Raw genomic sequence first — 21,625 nt, 5'->3', positions numbered from 1 at the left:
TTTGTAATCTTTAGGATATTTCACATAGGATTTATAAAGGATCATTTTAACATGGATTACTTAATATAACTTGCCATGTTCACATTCAGAGTTTATTCTCTGACATTCTTTCCACAAACTGGGAAAATACCACTTGCTAAACATAGACATTCAAAGATTACTATATTACTTATATGTACTGTAGAATTGTTGAATTCCAAGGTAATTCAGGATATTTTAATTTAAACTCTTTACATCTGTTTTTGTAACCACATGCTTTCAAAATCTGGTTCATCCGAGAATCCCTGTTTGGATTGTAACATTTGGTATCGTCTAAATTTGTATTTGCATCATTAGCTGGTTTAAAAACAAACTTAAGAATAACAGATAAGTCTTATTGATTCGATTTTCAAATGTAACAAAATCCTAGAACATTTCCTAATCTGTTTCTCCTTTTTCTTCCAAGAGTCTACATTTGAATCTTTTTTTTAGGGTCAACTTTACATTAATCCATTATTTCAGAACTCCTGGAAAACACTCTTTGAGTTGTTTTCCAACTTGTGACTGATTGAACCTTGTTATTGCTTAGTTGATGATATAGTCTAGAAGTAAAATATTCATTGGATCTATAGTTTAACTGGTAGACTCCGTTACATGCACCAATCTACATTCCATATAAATGACCTATGAGCTTTCAATGCGTTTTATTGCATTTTAGAGTTTATATGAACAGGCACTAGTCTTGCTTCAAAAACCAAATGAATTGTTCAAATTGTAGCATTGAACGACACGTATTTAGCATTTATTCAGTATATTCATATTTAGCAATGGAAATATGTAATTTTGCCCCTACTGGCATAATTGCAGTGCTTTGTACTAGCTCATTTCATCACCAGTGTAGGCAAGCCAAATAGCTACTTTTTTTTAGAAACTCACCTTTGTCTTGCTACCATTTGAACTGCCAGTGAGCAGAGTCCTGTATACATAACAGTGCATGGTGCATGCAGTATTTCCCTCTGGACCATGAGGTGTACAAAACTGGTTAGAAAATGAATGGATACATAAATGCGCAAGTGGATGTGTAAGGCATAATCAGAGAATAATTGAAGCCTCTGTACCCTTCTTAGGGAATTTAAAGGGCATGGTATTAAAAAGTGAAACATCATGCCATGATTTTGTCTCCCCTTCCAATATTGTGACACTACAAGTTGAAGGATTAAAACTCCCATCTGATCAGTCACATCATTGCACTCACAAAGAATGCAAGATGCTTTATTTTATGAAGTAACTCCACAATAGAATACAAGTGGTGATAAGGAAAGCCTCTGTGTGTTTTGGCTTTTTTATATATATATAAAATCAAATTTCCACAGTCATTTGCTGAAACACTCCTATCTGGGAGACAAAGTATTTTTGGACATGACTTCTGTTTTTATTTCCAGCATATGGAGATGTGGTGCTGTGTCATCCGTGTGTCCCATTTTTATATGAGGCTCACATTCATGGCTTTCACATGTATTTCTTTGCCTTCTTGAGTAATTTGTCTACTTGGAATCCCGCATGAGTTTAGTACTGACTATTATTCAGTACTACTCATTCGGTGTACCGAAAGTATCAGTTCTTTTGACATCCCTAGTCTGCACTACTGTGCTATGTAAGCTAATAATGAGTTAATTATTCTTTTAACTAAATTTCTTAAATTCACAGCATTCACACTTACAGCCTAATGTTGACTGCTTGCTCAACTTCAAACTGCAGAAATTTTTAACAGTAAAACATTAGGTTATGGGTTAAAATTGAATTAATTATATGTTAAATTATATATTTAAAGTTCTATTTAATGTGCTTCTTAAACTTTGTTGGGGGGGTCCAAAACCGTAGTTTTTCACAAATGAAATTCAAGCCGGGGAAAGGAACAATAACATTTAAAAGGCATTGGTGATAATCAAAAGTACACTCTAATATTTACCTAAAATACAGTTAATATAGTGAAATTGGAAAGGGGGATAGGGGCTTTCAGATGCTTCAGATCTACTGAAAAATGATTGCATTTGCAAATTAGTATTTTAAATTTTTATCTTGTAAAAGAATTATTATAAAATGTTTTTACATTTTGGGATTCCTCTCGCAGCATGGTAGTGGCTCCATCTTGCTAGAGTGGTAAAGTTCAGGTATTAATCAGATTAAAACATGTGCAAAAATTATTTTATTTGCTTAGTTCCCATTAAGTTTTACTCCATTGAGTAAAAAAAGTCTCGCTTAATACATTAGGAAACTTCTGCTTCTAAGAATCCTAATTCTTAGTGGCTTTTAACAGATAAAGACTTTAAATGTAGGAGTTGTAGGAAATCTAAAATTGGTGGTCTTCTGTTAATGTTTCTTTTAGATTCTCCAGAAATGTGTTCAATACAAATATTTTTAAAACTAAGAGCCAATAGAATGTTTGCCACATGTACATAATACAGTAAAATTGGACTAACTTGAACTAGTTAGACTGACTAACCTCACAGTGAGTGTTGAATATTCATTTCCTGTAGCATTCTAGACAAGTTATTCTGTAGATTAGGAATAATGTATGTTAATGCTGAGAATGTCGCTAAGGTATGTGTGGTTTGTGTTGTGTGTGTGTGGTTTTTTTTTGTAGTAGCATTCATTTATTTTGGCAACTTTGCCAAGATTATATGAGGGTTACAAGTTTTAATTTTGTGCAACATCCATTCTGCCTTGCTTTTACACATTCTTAAGCTTATTGCCCCTCTTGGGCAATCAGCAAGAGCTCTCCAGGCATGTGTGTGTCTCTCTCTCTCTCTCTCTCAGGCCATACTCTCAGCTCTAATAAACAATTTGTGGGTTTCATCGTGGGTTCCCCTCTCATTTACTGTTTTGAGTAGTGAGCCGCCGCTTTTGTTATATAATAAAAACATACATTTTGATTTGAGTCTGTAACAGCCAGTGTAAATTTTATGGTACTTGTAAAAGGTATTGCTGAAGGGATATAAGCAGACAAACAAACGCTGATGAATCGTGTTGTTGTGGTATCTTGTTGTTACGTGAATTTTTTTTTTAATTGTTTTATTCTCTAATCAAAGCACACTTGTTCCATTATACATTTTGTGTGTTTATTTTGTATTCCAGTAACCCCTTGAATGATCTCAGATCTTTCTCTGCCCCTGTTGTCCTCTCTGCACAGACATCCATGCATTAAAACATCATTATTTGAAAATGTTATGTCATTTCAACATGAATTGTCATTCCAGGGGAAGACGGAGGTTTTGGAACAGCAGCTTATCGTGGAAAAAAATAAACTTTTCTTGCATATCCCTGCTTGCACTGAATTATCGAGCACTTTCTGGTGCATGATTTACGATCTCTGACATCTGGCAACGTTTTGTTGAGAACTGTGTTTTGAGTTGCAATCCAGACCAACATATTACTGTTGATGAGCAACTGTTTCCAACCAAGGTCTGTTGTCCTTTCTTGCAATACATCTCAACCAAGCCTGACAAATTTGGCATAAAGTTTTGGATTGAGGCAGATTTGGAGACAAAGTACATGTGCAGTGCCACTCCTTATTTAGGAAAAGATCCCAGTAATCCCATGGGAGAAAGACTTTCCGAGGCTTCAAAACCGTAACAACAGACAACTTCTTCACATCTCTTTTGCTGGCTGATAGACTACTGCACAGCAACACGACTTTGCTTGGCACCATAAGTAAAGTGGGATGGGAACTTCCACCTACAGCTAAAGTCACTTCAGTATATGAGCAATTCTCCATGCTAGTGTTTAAATTGGCAGTGCCATGCTGATGGTGTATGCGTCCAAAATTAAGAGGTCTGTCTGCATTCTCAGTACCATGCACCATGATGTGGAGATTGGGTAAAATCCTGGCGGGGATTTAATGTTCAAATGACAAAGCATTTTCAAATAATGACATTTTCATGCATGGATGTGTGTGTGCGCATGTGTGAGAGAGAGACAGAGACATTTGATATCATTCAGGTGGTTCCTGGAATATTAAAACACTTTTGCAAAGGTGTAACAAAACAAGTGTGCTTTTATGCAAGAATAAAACTGAATAACAAAGTCACATGACAACAAGATGTCAAGAAGACATGATTCACCAGGATTTGTGTGTCTGCTTAGATCTCTTCAGAAATACGAGCGTAAATCAAAAAGCAAATGCATTGAAAAATGAGTGATGATTACAACAGATAGGTGACACAATCCAGCATGTTTGCAAATGGATTATGGGCAGTTTGAACAACCACGGTGCTGTGCCGTTAATCAAGTTAAAGCCAAGATTAAATGAACATGGATTCTCTGCTGCAAGATTTTGCTATTGCTAACATGCCATAGTGATATTTCTATGGGCAGAGGAAGAGAAACCTGCTGAAATTCACCAAATGAAAACTATCAAAATGAAACTGCATGACTCGATGAAAAGTTTATGAATGGGCAGAAAGGTTTAAAACTGGGAAGAACAAGTGTAACCGATGAAGCTCGATCTGGTTAGCCAACATTTTGTGCACACACAAGACCAAATTAACATGGTGAATGTCTCCATCTGAGAAGACTAATGGATTACGTTGTCTGCTATTGTTGCACATTTGGGTATTGACTATGGACCTACATATACAATAGTGCGTGATTGACTTGGGGTACCATTAGGTTTGTGCCAGATGTATACCGAAACCGCTTACTGATCTGTGCAAGCAACAGTGCATTGAGATTGCAACCCAATTTTTTTTCAAAACTGGCATATTAGAAAGTATCTGAAGAAATTGCATACTTGTAGCATTTGTGTTTTATTCTGAAGTGTTTAAGGCCAAGTCCAGACTGTCATATTTGGAAAAGGAACAGCTATATAACAGACATAAATATGACATTTTTATAGGCTTGTAGGGCTATTATTGTCTTGTGTGTGTACATACAGTAGTACATTAAAATTCTTTGACATATTTTAAAACATACAGGAAATGCTGTGCACTGCATTATTTTCCATTATTACAAAAGAGTTGTTAACTTGCCTTTTTAATTCTTGATATTTTGGTGCGAAGTTAGCTATGATAACTGCAAAAGCTGCTTGCCAAAATATTTTTATTCTGGGTGCTTATCATACCAACAGTTTCCTTTCCTGAGTTAATTTGTAATCGAAATTGAATTAATTGTTGCTGTGAACATACTATTGTGAGTAATCTGTTAAAGTTACAGGGGAATGCAAAAAGAACCCAATTCTCTTGAAAGTCAACATATTTTTCTGCATGGCAAAATATTTGTACACATTTATGCATTCAGTGTTTTAAATCTGAACTCTCAATGCTGTAACAATATATTTCCAAAGACAAAATGTTTTGTGTTTGCTTAATTATTTAAACCTCTGTGCTTTGGAAGCTCCAAGTTTAAATAAGACTAATCATAAGTGACACAGGTGACATTTGACCATAATTAAGCATAATTAGATACTACTTTTCAGTCCTTCATATCTCTCTTGGTATAAAAAGTACGCTTAGTAGGACCATGTATTTTGTTGGACAAGCACTGGAAAAGTGAAGACAAAGGAGCATTCTGCTAATGTGAGAAAGAAAGTAATTGAAATGCACAAGGCAGGAAGTACTACAAAAAATATTAGTTTGAATGCTCGATTAAGCACTGTTGGATCCATCATCAGAAAGTGTAAGGTTCATCACAGTACCCAAGACTCTTACTCTGTTTAGTTTTGAGGGGCAGACTGTTCCAGTAAAATATTGACTGGTGAGAGAGGCTACTAACAATCCATCTATTCTCCGAAGATAGCAGTCCTCTTTGGCTGAAATAGGAGTGAAGGTGCATGGGTCCACAATTCCAAGAACTCGACTTAAAGCAGGCCTTGTGCAGGAGGGTAGCAAGAAAGAAACCGTTCCTTAAGAAGGTTGAAGATTCATCTTTCAACATAACGGTGATCCTAAGCATAATGCCAAAGCGACAGTGAAATGAGTTAAAAACCAAAAGGTGAATGTATTAGAATGGCCATGTCAAAGCCCTGATCTTAACCTTATTGAGTATCTGTGGCACTATTTGAAAACTTTTGTCCAAATGCAGCATCCCAGCAACCTAGGTGATCTCTATAAATTATGCAAGAAGAATGGGGAGGAATCGCTCAATTTGCAAAATTAGTACATAGTTACTCCCCAAAAAGTAAAGCTGTTATTGTAGGAAAAGGGTTTTCAACAAAGTGTTAACATATATCTACAGAAAATGGCTTATTTTGATTTCAGAAGAGTATTGTTACAGCATAAGAGTTCACATTAAAAGTACTGAATGGATAAATGTGTACAAATCTCTTGTCATGCAGAAAACTTGATGACTTTCAAGATGATTGAATACTTTTGCATAGCACTGTACCACAAATGGCTGAACCTACAGTTTTCCCATGTATGATTCTTTCGGCTGCTTTACGATATGAAATGCATTTGTTTTAAGTCTGGCTAGACAGACCGTGAATATTTTTTTTACTTTAATGAGGTAAATTTAACCATGTTCTTAATTGAGACATTTGTCAATTTAATTTACAAAGTCTGTTGTTTAAATTTAATTAGACTAATTGAAAGCATCTACTTGTTTATTAAACATCTGTTGATTGATATTAAGGAGAAATTTTAACTTCATGACAAACCTTGTAAATCTTTCCCTGTGTCTAACAAAAGCATTTTCTGTTGTGCATTTGTAAAAATATCACTCATTATGTAAATGTCGCCACCTCTTGGCAGCCATTTTTACTTATTCCTTTTGTTTTCTTTAATGGGCAAACTTTTCTCTAGTACTGACTTGTGGTGGAACTTGACCCTTATCTGGTGCAAAGAAAGGTGATTACAAAATTCACTCAATCATATTGATGCAATTTTTTTAGGGTCCCTTAATAACCAGTCATTATACATTATTTATCAAACAGATGCAAGGAGAATGTATAACTGACTGTGTTTGCAGTGTTTATCCTCTGAATGGTTCTATATGCAATTTTCATCTTTTTTTACTGTCTTGTTTGTTTGATTATGGAGCAGAGTATATTGGCAGAAGTGATGGTGTTACTTAGTGATTTGCTTAGGCCTGTTTGATGTTTAAATGTCTACGGAGTTGTCGGGCTGACTGACAAACTGTCCTAGTTCTCTTAAAGTATTTTATTATAATTGTGCAAAAAATATTTTGTTTGTAGACCCACCAAGAATTCACACTTATTGCAATTTGTCTTGCTGCAAAAAGTTAGTAGCATGTGATGTTTGAGTTGTCCAATCCCAGCAAACACCGGGAACAAGGCAGGAACAAATCCCGGGCAGGGCACCCGCACACACTAGGGACAATGTAAGATGGCCAGTGCATCTTACCTGCATGGCTTTGGACTGTGGGAGTAAACCAGAGCACCCGGAGGAAACCCATGCAGACTTGGGGAGAACATGCAAACTCCACGCAGGGAGGATCCGGGAAGCGAACCCAGGCCTCCTTACTGCGAGGCAACAGCGCTACCACTGTGCTGACTAGACCTGTTAGTGAACCTTCCTTTTTCCACTTCAGAGCTCGAAACATTTTTTTTCATTGTGACATTGACCACACTTATTCAGTTGTCCGTCCATTTTATTTACAAGAGGTGCTGTTGTACAGGTGACATTCAGTTTGCAGCCACACTTATCCCTGCTGTGGAGGAAAAAATGTCAGGGTGCCTTTTAATTGCCTACTCACTACAGGATTATTATTGATAAATATTGACAAATAAAACAAGATTAAGCTGATTTTTCTTTTTTGTACTATATAGTATCACCAAATTTCAATTAAATCTGTCACACCAATTTTAGGATTTTGGAGAGTTTGATTTTTTGATTGTAGAGGGGGTGTGGTGTGGTGCGGTGCAGATGCCTACTATCCTAGATATACTGTACAATCCTACCAAATTTCAGCTTTTTAACTACATTGGAAATAGTGTTTGTTTTTGAGTGAATAAGTCTTAAACTTTGCATTTTATTTATTTAGTCCAAAAATGCCAAATCTTCCTGTTTTTTCTCACAAATACCAGTACGTTTACACATTTTACATTTGCTATGCATGTCCGTCCATCCATCCATCCATCCTCTTCCGCTTATCTGGGGTCGGGTTGCGGGGGCAGCAGCTTAAGCAGAGAGGCCCAGACGTCCCTCTCCCCGGCCACTTCCAGCTCTTCCGGGAGAATCCCAAGGCGTTCCCAGGCCAGCTGGAGACACAGTCCCTCCAGCGTGTCCTGGGTCTTCCACGGGGCCTCCTCCCGGTTGGACGTGCCCGGAACACCTCACCAGGGAGGCGTCCAGGAAGCATCCTGATCAGATGCCCGAGCCACCTCATCTGACTCCTCTCGATACAGAGGAGTAGCGGCTCTACTCTGAGCCCCTCTCGGTTGACTGAGCTTCTCACCCTATCTTTAAGGGAAAGCCCAGACACCCTGTGGAGGAAACTCATTTCAGCCGCTTGTATTCGCGATCTCGTTCTTTCAGTCACTACCCATAGCTCATGACCATAGATGAGGGTAGGAACGTAGATTGACTGGTAAATTGAGAGCCTTGCCTCAATTGCCTTGCCTTTTCTATGCATGTTTTACTGCAGAACTTAAAGTGAAACAGACGTTTGAGGTTTTAGGATTCAATTTATTTGCTTGATTTCTGCAAAGTTCATTTATTTTGATTTAATTGGTTTTCATTTTTATCTGAGTATTTAACAATACCAGTTGTAATAGTTTTGTACTGTGTATGCAGCTGTTTTGTATATTTAATATTTCTCTTTCTGATTTAATTTTTGCATTCATAAAGGTTCTCTTATCATTGCAAATTTTGACTAGTTCTGTCAGTTCTAGTATCCACTAAAAAGTAGGGATGCACCGAAATGAAAATTCTGGGCCGAAAACAAAACCGAAATTTTTGGATGCACTTGGCCGAAAACCGATACCGAAACCGAAAATGGCTTCATTAAAAAACATGTTTAAAATATTTTCTTTTTGTTTGTATTAAAAAAACTACAAATTAATTAAGCATTCAAATAAATATTTTTATTATTTTATTATTATTTTATTGATAATAAATAACAGTAATAAGGCTGTTTGACAATAACAAAACTAAATTAAATTTCTTTCTGTAACAAAATTGTGCAAAAAAAATGCTAGCTGCTTTTTTACTTCAATTTTAAATTACTGTACCAAACAGTGCACAAACAGAAGAAAAATAAATAAATCCAACCTCTTACTGTAAACAACATAACTATACACACTAAATTGGTCTGCTTTTAATTTAAGCAAAAGAAGCAGGTTTATCTTTATGAACAAAAGTTTTCAGTTTTCTGGCTGAAGACACAGTTCCTCTTCTCATGAAGAACATACTGCACTGAATAAAATCACTCAGTCTGTGCTAGCTTTTAGTGCCTTTACGAATTGTGCAAAATATTACCTGCATTAAACGTTTTACTTCAATTTTAAATTACTGTGCAAAACAACATTGCAATAACAGAATAAATAAATCAAACCTTTAACTGTAAACAACATCAAATTAGGCTGCTTTTATTTTAGCAAAAGTGGCAGATTTCTCTTTATGAACAAAAGTTGTTCAGCTTTCTGGCTGGAGAGACAATTTCTGTTCTCATCAAGAACATGAGATGCTGCACTGAATAATCTCTCACTGTCTGTGCTGGTGCTTGGGGCAGATAAGTACTTGCGCGCAGTCCATGCAAGCAAAGGAAAGCGATCTTTGTTCGCGCCAGTAGTCAAGTGGATTGTCACTTCTGCCAATGGGTAGTTCAGCTAGATAGGTTGCTACTTCTTGTGAGGCTGCGCTTGCTCTTATACCGCTGTGGGTTGGGACGCTTTCCTGTAAAATTTCGTCATACATATCAGAAAGCGAAGGAATGTGCGCCTCATCACTTGTATGTGACCGTTTTTCAGGCACAGTTTGCTCTGTTCTCCCCGTCGCGGCTTGTTCTTCACCAGAGGTTTCAAGAGCCGTAAGCTCTGTTTGCACCATTTCGCGTTCATCCTGCCTTTTCTCATCGTCAAAGTAATGGTCTTTAAAGCGTGGATCTAATATGGTTGCAATGCCGTAAAGAGGGTTGGACTCAATGTCTTGGAAGCGTTTGTTAACAGCCTCCAGTAGAGTTTTTTTAGCTGTTTTTACGCCATGATCTGTTTCCGCCTCTTTTCCAAGCAGGCGCTTCAGTGCTGCGATCAGTGGAATAACTTCAGCAACAGACGCTTGAGCTGAGCTTATTTCCTTGGTTAACTGTTCGAACGGGGCGAGAAGAGAGACAATGTTTTCCACCAACATCCACTGATGTGCACTCAAAGTTGCTGGCAGGTCGTGATCTGTCATGTATGCAGCTAAAACCCGCTTCTGTTCAAGTAATCCTTGCAACATATAGTATGTACTGTTCCAGCGAGTGGCCACATCTTGCTGTAGTCGCTTTGTTGGCATCCCAAACTGTTTTGCAAATCTTGTAGTCTGGAATAAGCAAGCGGAGAATGCTTAAAATGTCCCACAATTTTTCTCCCAGTTGCTGTGATTTCTGATATGCTCCGCTGACTAAGCACTCCCTCATTCACAGCCAACTGCAGCGTGTGTGCCATGCAAGGTATGCTCTTTAATCCACTGTCATCCATAGCCTTTATCATGTTCCGTGCATTATCTCTCACAATCACATGCACTTTAGACTTGTCTATGTTCCAAGTTTCAAACATGTTAGCCAAAGCATCGGATATTGCTGCTGCAGTGTGTGAGCCGACAAACTCCTGTGCATGAAGCAGAATGTTTTGCAATTTAAACTCTGCGTTTATCCACTGCGCTGTCAAACTGAGCATGCTAGTTGGACTAACGTCAGAGCTCCATATGTCTGTGGTAAAACTTAGAGCAGAGATATCTGTGGTCATGAGCTCATGAACATGTTTTGCAACACGGTCATACATTTCAGGTATAGAGGTCTCTGCAAAATACCGTCTGCTTGGCAGTGTGTAACGCGGCTCAATGTGGTGTATTAGCCTACGAAATCCGATGTCCTCCACGACTGAAAATGGCTCGTCATCTAAAGCAATGAATTCCATTACTTTCTCTGTTATGTCACGTGCTTTAGCACTGTCATTTGCAAATTTCTTAATTTTTTCGAAAAATGTGGCAACCGAGGGTGTTGATGTGCTAGTTGGCTTAGTTTTAACCAACGTTGTTTGACGGTATTCCTCAAATTCAATTGCGTGTCTTGACTTAAGGTGGTGTATTAAACCTGTAGTCAAAAATGTCTTTGCTGTTGAACCCCCTCTTCAAACTTTTGCAGAGCAAATGTTGCATATTGCAACTTTGCTGTCCTCATCTGAAACTTTGAAGTGCTTCCAAACCGCCGACATACTCCGTGTTTGATGCGTAATGACAGCGCGAACGAGACGGGAGGATGGGAGAGGCGTGGCGACAATTTCGGCTTTTATTTTCGGCGCTTTCTTACGTTTCGGCCGAAACCGATAATGGTATTTCGGCCGAAAATTTTCGGCGGCCGAAATTTTGGTGCATCCCTACTAAAAAGTGTAAAGGATTGCTTCCATTGAGGGTTCTAACCATTTTTTAATCAAAACTTTTTGCAAATGCCTCTACATAAGAGGCACTAAACTCTGGTCCTGGAGGTCCATAGTGGCTGCCGGTTGTTGCCTTTTAAATAAAGTTTTATTTGGATCCCATTTATTTGCTAATACAGCAGTTTTTTTTTTTTTGCTTAGTTTTAGTTAATTTGCCTAAGATTTAAAAACTTTAATTGCCATTTTAATTTTGAAACTGCTGTGATAACGTTTTGTTTGCTGTTTTAACCAGCCATCAGTTAATAATGGGGTGCAAAAAATCAAAGGAACCATCAGCTCTCCAGCTAACATGCTTCCATTTAAACATCCTCTTTAATAAAACCCTGTGTGCGTCCAGGTGTGTGTGTGTGTGTGTGTGTGTGTGTGTGTGTGTGTGTCCTGGTGAAATGCGCATGCGCGGGGCCACATGGCACGTGTTCAGTCTCTTCCTGTGCATTCCCTGTGTGTGCAGAGAGAGAGAGAGCGAGAGACACACACACAGGTGCGTGGGCACGAGAGACGGACACGCAGGCCCGCCCAAGAGACAGACAGACACACACACGCAGGCAGGCCTACCACACACACACACACACACACACACACACACGCAATCAAATGTTTTCAAATGTTCATTTTTTTCCCTGTGCTTAAAACTCATTAAAATAGGTGTTTTTAGTGAGCGGGTCGTAAGGCTATAGCGCAAACTTTTGCCGTGTTAGTTTTCTCTGTTGTTCAAGGTTTTCTTAGTGTTACTCAATGTTTTTACATTTAGTTTACTATTATGCTGTGCATTCATTGGTTTGATTAACTATATTTGTGCTTAAAATCTTAAAAAATATATATATATTTACATACAGTTCATACGATCTTGAACGGATTAATTGTATTTACATACAATCCTATGGGGGAAATTACTTCGGTTCCACCGAGGTTCCACTGTATTACTGTCTGACAAAATTACAGGCATTTTATGGAAATACAAACCAGTATTACTGAGAGAGAAAATTAAAGGCACACAATACAGTGACGCATATTACAGCCACATGCAAGGTCCCTTGCCATTTAATATAGACTGTTCCTACTAATGTTTATGCACTACTGTTCTAGCGCCCGTTATTGTAACGGGCTTAATGTCTAGTGTGAATATATATGATGAAGTAATCTGTGTTTAATACAATATTTTGAAATAAATAAGCGAAAAGGAACAAAAGATACAAAACATATGGGAAATGTTCTCTTTATCATCCTGAAATGTATTGCATAATACCAAGTAGTGATGAGTGAATCCCAAAGAGATCAGTTTCTCTTGACTGCTGTGAAATCACGGAAATGTTCAGGAACTTCGGCGGGGAAGGAGAAACTAGGAAAGTATGTGCTAACTATGTTAGACTGATTTTTATTATTGGTAAAAATGTGATTTGAGCTGTGAGGCAACAGTTGTAACCAGTACTCCACCATGCATCAAACAATAAAAGACATAGACAGAATGAATGCCCCAAATTAAACTAAAACAAACAGTCACAATCTAGCAATGTGAAAAAAAAAAATGTACAGGTTATTGTACTCACTGTTTCCATCTTGGGTCACAAAGCAGAAGCGTGGAACTGGCTCATTCCATTGTTTGAAGTCTCAACTCTGGACGCAACCTCCTATGTATCTGTGCATCTGCTTTGCATTTTTTTTCCTCCATCAAGAAGAAAAAAAACTATTTAATGGGGTCTTATTCTGACAGAAAAAGGAAGGAGGGAGTGTGATCAGTTAAGGCTTATTTTTAGATTGTAGCTGGGCACGTGGCTAATTATGCATGCAAATTAGCCCTGAAGATTTAGGTTGTTCCAATTGATAGAAAGAACAAAATAAATAGAGGGGTATCATGCAGTGCTGATGATTATTATGAAAATTCATTTTTTGTATAAACTGTCTTTGAATTAAATTTTACTATGGTTTTGTTTTTAATATATTTTTGACCTTTTTCTGTTTTCTTTAAGGATGTGACATGAGGTTGAAGTTGCCTTTTGAAACATTTTAGAATTTGAACTAAATGGCGCAGCATGACTTTGCTCCAGCCTGGCTTAACTTTCCTCCGCTGCCATCATCAAGGAAGGTAAATAAAGTTGTTTTTGCATATTTAACAATTTGACAACTTTCGAAATTATTTGATTTTCTTAAACTGTAGTCAACTAAACTTTTTTTCCCCATTGTTTTTACCCATGTTTCTGCTCTTATTTTGTTGCTGCCCTTAAATTGTGAGAAGATAGCTGAACCTTCTAATGATCTTGATTACCACAGTGATGTAAGTAACAACCAGCATAGTTTTTGCAATGGGCTTGAATCTTCAAATGAGCGTGGATGTAGGCAAAGTAAGTATTTTATTTAAAGTTCTTGCATATATGTGTGGGTTTTTTTTTCCTGAAATATAATTTTTGTTATCCACTTTCAGTAAATTATGGAAAGAAAGAAAAAAATGGTTGGAGAGGTAAAAATGCTTTTGAAGGAGTAAATAGTCACAGCAATCGTGGGGTAAATTCAAGATCAAGACAAGCTGGTTTTCACATTGGAAAAAAAAATGCTCTTCGTAAAACCACATTGACTGAGAAAGAGAATGGAAAAAATGATGGACCTGATCTTAAACAGTTTGAGGCTGAAGATTTTGTAAGTTAACAGTTATTTTTGTTTTAGTTAAATGTTTTATTCTTCTAAAACCAAAAAACAAATGTTACTTATTTGGAAATATGTACCTAGATTATAAAAAAATAACATTCTGAAGTGTTTTTTTTTATTTTTTTAAATAAAATTATGCAGCCTGCTGTTGTGAAATGTAATAAAAGATACAGGGTCCAATTTTTAAAGCAAAAGCATTGAAACGTAATGAATATGTCAGTTTTTCAAGCTTACAAGCGTTATCAAGTATTAATCGGCCTCCTGAGATTACACACATATTGTAAAACAGTGAATCCATGTTTTAGAAAAATTGAGATTCAGCCATTGGAAATGGTGACTGCTGTGTGCTTTACATTATAGTTCATTTCCCTCTGAGTCTACTTTTTAGCACTGGGGGCATGGTTTCCTTCAGCATATACTTTCCACCATTTCCAATGTTGATACACACAAAGTTAATTGATGTCTGTGCCGAAAACACCTAGACATAATGATTGAAAGAAATCGCACTTTTGATCACTCGCACTAAATTTTGTTATATCACACAGGTTTCCTGCTGCTGCTGAGTATCATCATGCATGCCTGTGCTTTTGTGGTCTTGTAGGAGAAAGAGATTAATCATGCGTGTAACGTGCATTTAAGTGAATAGAGCTGAAGAGCTACTATTGTCAAACATTTAGTTTAAATTGCATTGACGTTTAGGAAGTTTAGTTACAGATGTTTTAGCATAATAAGAGTGGTAGCACATAGCTGTTGTTCCTGCCTAACAATACTAGGGTCTGCAGGGAGTTTGCATGTTCTTCTAATGTGTTCTCCCCAGAAACGAGGCTTGAGTTTCGGTCCTTTAGCAAAATCGGGTTTATCCACTTGAAACAGGTTATTTATTGTAACAGATCTACCACTCTTCTATACATAGACACAGCAAGCGGGCATGGCTGGGGCAAGGTCAGTGGACATGTTATTCTGTTCCCTGCATTTATAATATTCCTTGCATCACCCATTGGTGACAGGCACTTATAGCGCGACCGCGATCAGCTCGTAGTTGTTTCTGCGGTGCTGTGAACCTCTGTGGGGTACCATAGAGACAAAAAGGAAGCACCGTAAATTCAAACAGCCCGTCCAGAGTGGCAAACATGGTGGTCTTGCAACTGGAGTCCTCCAAGGGCACCAATAACCCTTTGTGCGGTCCAGGGTGGAAATATGAGGCCTGCCTGAGCTTCTCCAACAGCTCATCTACACGCGGCATTGGGTAGGCATCAAACTTGAAAATCTTATTCAAACACCTAAAATCAATGCCAAACGGAACCATTGGGCTTTGAGACAAGTACAATTGGGCTCCGTCACTCGCTTTTGCTCTGACAAATCGTGGCTTAACTGAAGCATCTGCTGTACTTCATGTATCACCTTCCTCGTTGCCTCTGGCAGTCAATACATGGGCACCTGTACAGTAACACCTGGCAGAGTTATGATCGTGTTCTGCAATGTCTGTATGGCCAGATGTGGCTAAAATGACATCTAAATCACTCTTGATCAGAGATGGCAGTTCTGCTTTCTGACTGTCGGTTAAAGCATCCCCAGTAGCAAACTCGGTCTGTGGGACCGCTGCAGACATGACCAGGACTGTATGGAGGTCGTGCCTCTCCTTTAAAAGGTTAACATGCAAAATCTGGGAATCCTGACTTAATTATAATTCTCTTGTTTTGCAGCCATCACTTAATCCTGAATGTGAAAGAGAGGTAGCCCAGGGGAAATCTGTTGCTGCAGGAGTTTGGGGTAAGAGTTTCCAGATTTATTTAACTGTTAATACTAATGTACATGAAAAAGATAGAAATAATGTAGGGCCTTTTTTGATGTTGTTAAGTGGGTTGCAAAGCTGGGAGCCCAGTTATTGGTTCTGCTGTTTATGCATCACCTTTTTGTTTCTGTTATTTCTGTGCTGCAGTTTTAGTATCATTTCTATCAGGCGCAAGAATATTTTCTAGTAAATTTGTCAATGATTTTTGATTAACAATTTGGTTTTGGCTTTTGTTTGGATATATATATATATATATATATATATATGTGTATATATATATATATCTATATATCTATATATCTATATATGATATATATATATATATAGATATATATATATATACTATACTAAAAAGGCAAAGCCCTCACTGACTCACTCACTGACTCATCACTAATTCTCCAACTTCCGTGTGGGTGGAAGGCTGAAATTTGGCAGGTTCATTCCTTACAGCTTCCTTACAAAAGTTGGGCAGGTTTTATATCGAAATTCTACGCGTAATGGTCATAACTGGAAGCAGTTTTTTCTCCATTTACTGTAATGGAGATGAGCTTCAACGCCGGGGCGGAGTTTCGTGACATCATCACGCCTCCCACGTAATCACGCAGTACATAGAAAACCAGGAAGAGCTCAAAAAAGCGCTTAAGAAAACATGCATTATATAATTGAGAAGGCAGAGAAACAATAAGAAGCGGCGAGTGACATATACAACCATATTCATGAGTTCTGCTACTGGAAACAAAGCACGATGTAAACCTACACTTTAAATTAAGTTCATAGACAGGCTGCGCTGGCGTTTGTAATTTAGTGCCTGCCCATATAAGGCCGTCCGTCAGCGGCAATCCAATAGCAAACTGCCACGGGTAAATATTCACGGGTGAAGGACTGTGCTTATGGAGAGGAAGATGAGATGGTCAGGGTGGTGTTTGACACAAACTCAGCGAAACTGCGAGAGAAAGTTTTAAGTGCCAGGACTAAGGTAACATTAAATACAGCCATGGACATAGCACGAGATGGCACCAGCACAGCTGGGAACCTTCGATGCATGTACACCGAGCGGCTCACGGAACTGACGAGTGCACAGATAAAAGGCAACAGTTCCAAAGAGTGCTGAACAAAAACCGAATTACACAATTGAAAAGGCAGCAAAAAATATGAAGCGTCTGATAAGCATATTCATAAATCCAGCTACTGCGGAAACAAAGCACACGGTGGAAAAAGTCAATGTCCCGCTAAAGGAAGACAGTGTAAAAAAAACCCGTGCATGCAGTGTCAGGTCTCAGATAAAGAAGAAGACAAGCTGTTTATTGATGCAGTAAGAAACGAATCGATGAATGAAACCTGTCATCTTTACAACGATTGACAAACACGGAATGTAACTTGAACACAACACATCCTACAAATACGAACCTGATTGAAAGAAATAATGATAATCAAATCCTTGATGACAGCAACACTCAGTAACACTCACAAAACAAATACTGTATATTGACAGTCATGTTACATTATTTTTAAAATGTTCCCTTTTCTTTTTCTACCTTTTTTAACACACTACTTCTCCGCTGCGATACGCGGGTATATATATATGTATATATATATATCCCGCTCTACATACTCGAATAATGGATACTTTATTCGCCATCAATGATTGTTTTGGTAAAGCCATACTCAGTGTATTCATTAGATGAACGGTAAAAAAGTAAGAGCGAGGGAGGATGACTCATTGAGGCATGCAGGCTGTAGTGCGCGTCAACTCTATCTGAATTGCGCGATCACATTTGAAAAACATATCTTTTCAAGTTCTATTTAGTCCATATGTGTCAAACTCAAGGGCGGGCCACATCCGCCCGGCGTAATTATATCCGCCCGCGAGATCATTTTATATACTGTATTATTGTTATTAAAGCCCGGGTATATGAAGCGCTGGTAACACAATAAACTACAGATCCCATAATGCAGCGCTTCAGCTGCCTTGCATCAGGGTAACCTGAATGCAATTCAGAAGATACAGAAAACAGCATAATTAAATAAGAATCTGACACTTCAGCGGACGTTTTAACCCGTGCACAATCACAAAGTGATTTCAAGTGAAGCTGCTTTTATGGGAGACACAAATGCACGAGTTCACCTTGCCCCACTTTCCCTGTTGCCAAGTACTGTTAAACCAAGTCGTCACTACGGTGTTCCCAAATACGCACTTTGCTGATAAACTGAGCGCACTGCGCACTGAGTTTGCACGGCGCTTTGGTGACTTTGATGAACAAAAAAAGTCCGTCTACATGTGGCTCGAACCTTGTGCATGTTTGGTAGCACATATCTGTGTGAGAAGCTCTTCTCAGTGATAAAGACTAACAAAACAGCACACAGGAGTCGCCTCACTGATGAGCACCTGCAATCCATCCTGAGAATCTCCACAACACAGAACCTCACAGCAAACAGAAACGAACCTGTGGCCAAAAAAGATGCCAGGCATCCAGCTCTAAAATGACATATGAGCAAAGACAACTGAATGATTTGATTTGTTATTGCACGTAAGAGCGGGAGTCAACCGTTTTAACAAACAGCGTATTGCACTGATACGAAATAGCTGTGTGTGTATATATGTAGATATGTATGTATATGTATATATATGTTTATATATATGTGTGTGTGTGTGTGTGTGTGTGTGTGTGTATATATGTGTATATATATCACATATATTTACTTTTAGACTCATGTCTCTATTTGTTAAATTAAAACTAGTTATAAGCTTGGACCTCTGAATGGATGGAATAATTAAACTTGTATAACAAAATTTTTATTTAAAGTTCTGAAAACTCTGAGATCTAGGTTTATAACTAGTTTTAATTTCACAAAGATGTTTATCGTGTGGTGATTGGTTATATGGAGAAGGACAAAGGATAGGAACTGGGGGTTTAGTACGTAAGATAGACACAGCAAACATGCGATACAGAAAGCCTGCTCAGAAAAACATCCATTGAATTCTGCGTTCATGTGTCTCCAATCTCCAGATCACGAACCCAACATTTACACAATAATTCAGTTAAACCGTTGCGATACCGATTCAGATATCCAGTTTTTTGGAGTCTCGTCACACCTGCCATGAACTTCTCTACACTGAACGTAGACCTGAGGACCCCTTAATGCAAGGGAGCAGCACTACAGCCACGCCACTGTGCCCCCTGCCACCCATGTCTAATACATGCTTTAATGCATTTCATCATGAAAAAGATATCAAGTATTTATCTTAGTATTCTGAATGTTCATTGAGCAGGTATATCATGAAGTCAATGCAATTGCTGCCGGCGCTTCCTCAGTGCAAAGGGAAGTCAGTTTAAGAAGCGCGTAGAGATTAACAACTGGGTCGGGGAACACTTAATATAAAGCATTTAATGTGCTACATTAATTTATGACAGGGTTTGAGAAAATCTAGTAAATGAACCATTCATTTTAAGATGAAATTTAGTTTGCGACATTCTACTGACAAAAACTACGAGAATACAGTGGAAATGTCGAGAATAAAGTCAACATGTCGACTTTAATCTCGACATTTACATTTTATTGTCTTCACTGTGTCCGTATTTTTTTCACAGTGGCCTTAATACGCTTCCGTAGGTTTTTCAAGGGCTGTTGTGCCAGTTTTAATCAAGAAATGATCCATTTCTCATCCACGATGCTACTTGTTTCAGTTTCAGCAACACGCATATAGCGAGAACAACGTGCGTACCGCAGTGCATAATGGATTACGCAGGTACTTCCTAATGACGTATTCAAAATTCCCCAAGATGTTACATTTCCAAAGAAGTAAATATTACCGATGATGTCAAGGAAAAAACAATTGCGTCTAAGTGAAGATTTTTATTGATATTTCATAACATTTGGAAACCGTTAGAATGTTTTCTTCTTTATTTTTAATAAACTGACAGCACGAAACCAACTTGTTTTATAAGAAAAATTCTCTAATCAAAAACGCTCTATAGACAGCTCATCAAAATTGATGTCGCGCAATAAATTTCTTAACCCCTCAATATATCACAATCTACGTGAAGTCGCAAATTTCAGGAAAGATTAACTGCCTAACAAGCTTTGTGGTGAAATGACCGCATTTTTATGTAGAAAAAATGAATTTTATCAATAATATATAAGTTATCGATTATAATGAAAAATCACCAAATTACATCGTAATGTCGGCATGAAAAAATGACCGCATCTCCAAGCGTGTAAATAGTAGGGTAAAATACTTATGTAAGACCACAAGAGTGATTCCTTTCTGAAAAATCAGCCGTCATTTTGTAAACAATATTGAATACCAATTTGAGACATGAAGGACATGCCTAAGTAGACTGTTTCCGCACGAAGCACGTACCCAAATGTTTAAAATTTGAAAGTAGTGGTAAAAATGTGCCCTGCACAGCACGATTCTTCTTTTTTTCTCCAGAAAATTGCACTTGTCTGCGAACAACTGAAACTAGAAAAACACGCTTGTCAGACGGTCAATTTACCCATGTCGGACGAGTCGGGCGTTGGATTTCCGCACCCCTGATATACCTTTTTGACTTTAAGCTACTTTTTATTTATTTGTTAGAGGGTAGGCTTTATTTCCTGGTCCTAGGTGTTGATTTCTGTGTTTTCTGACAAGGCAGAACATCCTGCATAGGGTTTGGTTTTTTTGCTGCTTTGAATAATTGTGAAGGACATCCTCAGGAATGATATATACTGTGGTCTTGAATCCTCTCCATTTTGTAGTTTTTGTCTTCATGCATACTGAATTCCATAGTATTTTGCTGTTCCTTTATTACCTTCCTGAAACTGTTATTCTTGGCTAAGTTTTTTGTTTTCTTTTTTACCTAATTCATTCATCAGTTTCTTTAAATAGTACAGTTTGTTGTTTAAACCCAGTGTTTATGGTAATTTATTTTTCTGAATTAGTCTGTTGAGGATGTTTATTTTTTTAGTTAAATATCGTGCAAAATTTTGCAAGAACAATACGATTAGAAATACACAGCCATCATGCATAATCTTTAGTTATCCCATTTTTTTTTTTTTTTTTCCTTTTCAGACAACCCCCAGAATCCCATCTATTTGTAGGGCTCACTAAAACCTAGTTTTGTAACAGTTGAGAAGCATGGCTTTTTGGCATATTATGATCAATATATTGTGTTTGCTTCTTTGTGTAATTTTTGTCTTGGCTGGAAATTGTCTTTGTCTGGGAAGTGTTCCAAACTTATACAGATCATCATTTGCATCAGCATCACGGTATGACAAAGCTTTACATAACTTGCAGAAGGCTATTCATGGGGGATTTCGTTTCATAACTACATCACCATTTGCATCTGCGAAACTGAACTGTATTGTGTTTTGTGCTATTTTGATTTTTTTTTGTATCTGTAATATTAGTTATTTTTTATCATTTACTGCTATAAATGAACACATGTATAACGTAAATTTGCAAAAAATGAGCTTGCTTGTAACTGCAGAACTACACAATTTGCCTGGGGGAAGCCATGGATCTTTGTCTCAGTAGCCAGCCTTACACATTTTAATTTGCTTGCGCAGTGATAATTCTATCTTGAGTTTCTCAAAACCTTTTGCATCTTATTTAGTGTATTAAATTTTGAAAACTG

At 37.7% G+C, this 21,625-nt stretch overlaps 1 protein-coding gene across 1 annotated transcript in view; it reads left to right on the top strand.

The window, feature by feature from the left end:
* LOC120532602 (vasculin-like) overlaps window positions 1-21,625 on the top strand; it is a 53,673-nt gene that overhangs the window by 4,776 nt on the left and 27,272 nt on the right. The window contains exons 3-6 of the mRNA XM_039758747.1: window positions 13,540-13,655; window positions 13,806-13,911; window positions 13,992-14,203; window positions 15,916-15,982. Of these exons, the coding sequence (XP_039614681.1) occupies window positions 13,593-13,655; window positions 13,806-13,911; window positions 13,992-14,203; window positions 15,916-15,982 (448 nt within the window). The 5' untranslated portion in view covers window positions 13,540-13,592. The remainder of the gene's footprint in view (window positions 1-13,539; window positions 13,656-13,805; window positions 13,912-13,991; window positions 14,204-15,915; window positions 15,983-21,625) is intronic.

This window comes from Polypterus senegalus, chromosome 7, assembly GCF_016835505.1.
Source record: "Polypterus senegalus isolate Bchr_013 chromosome 7, ASM1683550v1, whole genome shotgun sequence".
Classification (NCBI taxonomy): Eukaryota; Metazoa; Chordata; class Cladistia; order Polypteriformes; family Polypteridae; genus Polypterus; species Polypterus senegalus.
This window is presented reverse-complemented; position numbering and strand designations above follow the sequence as displayed.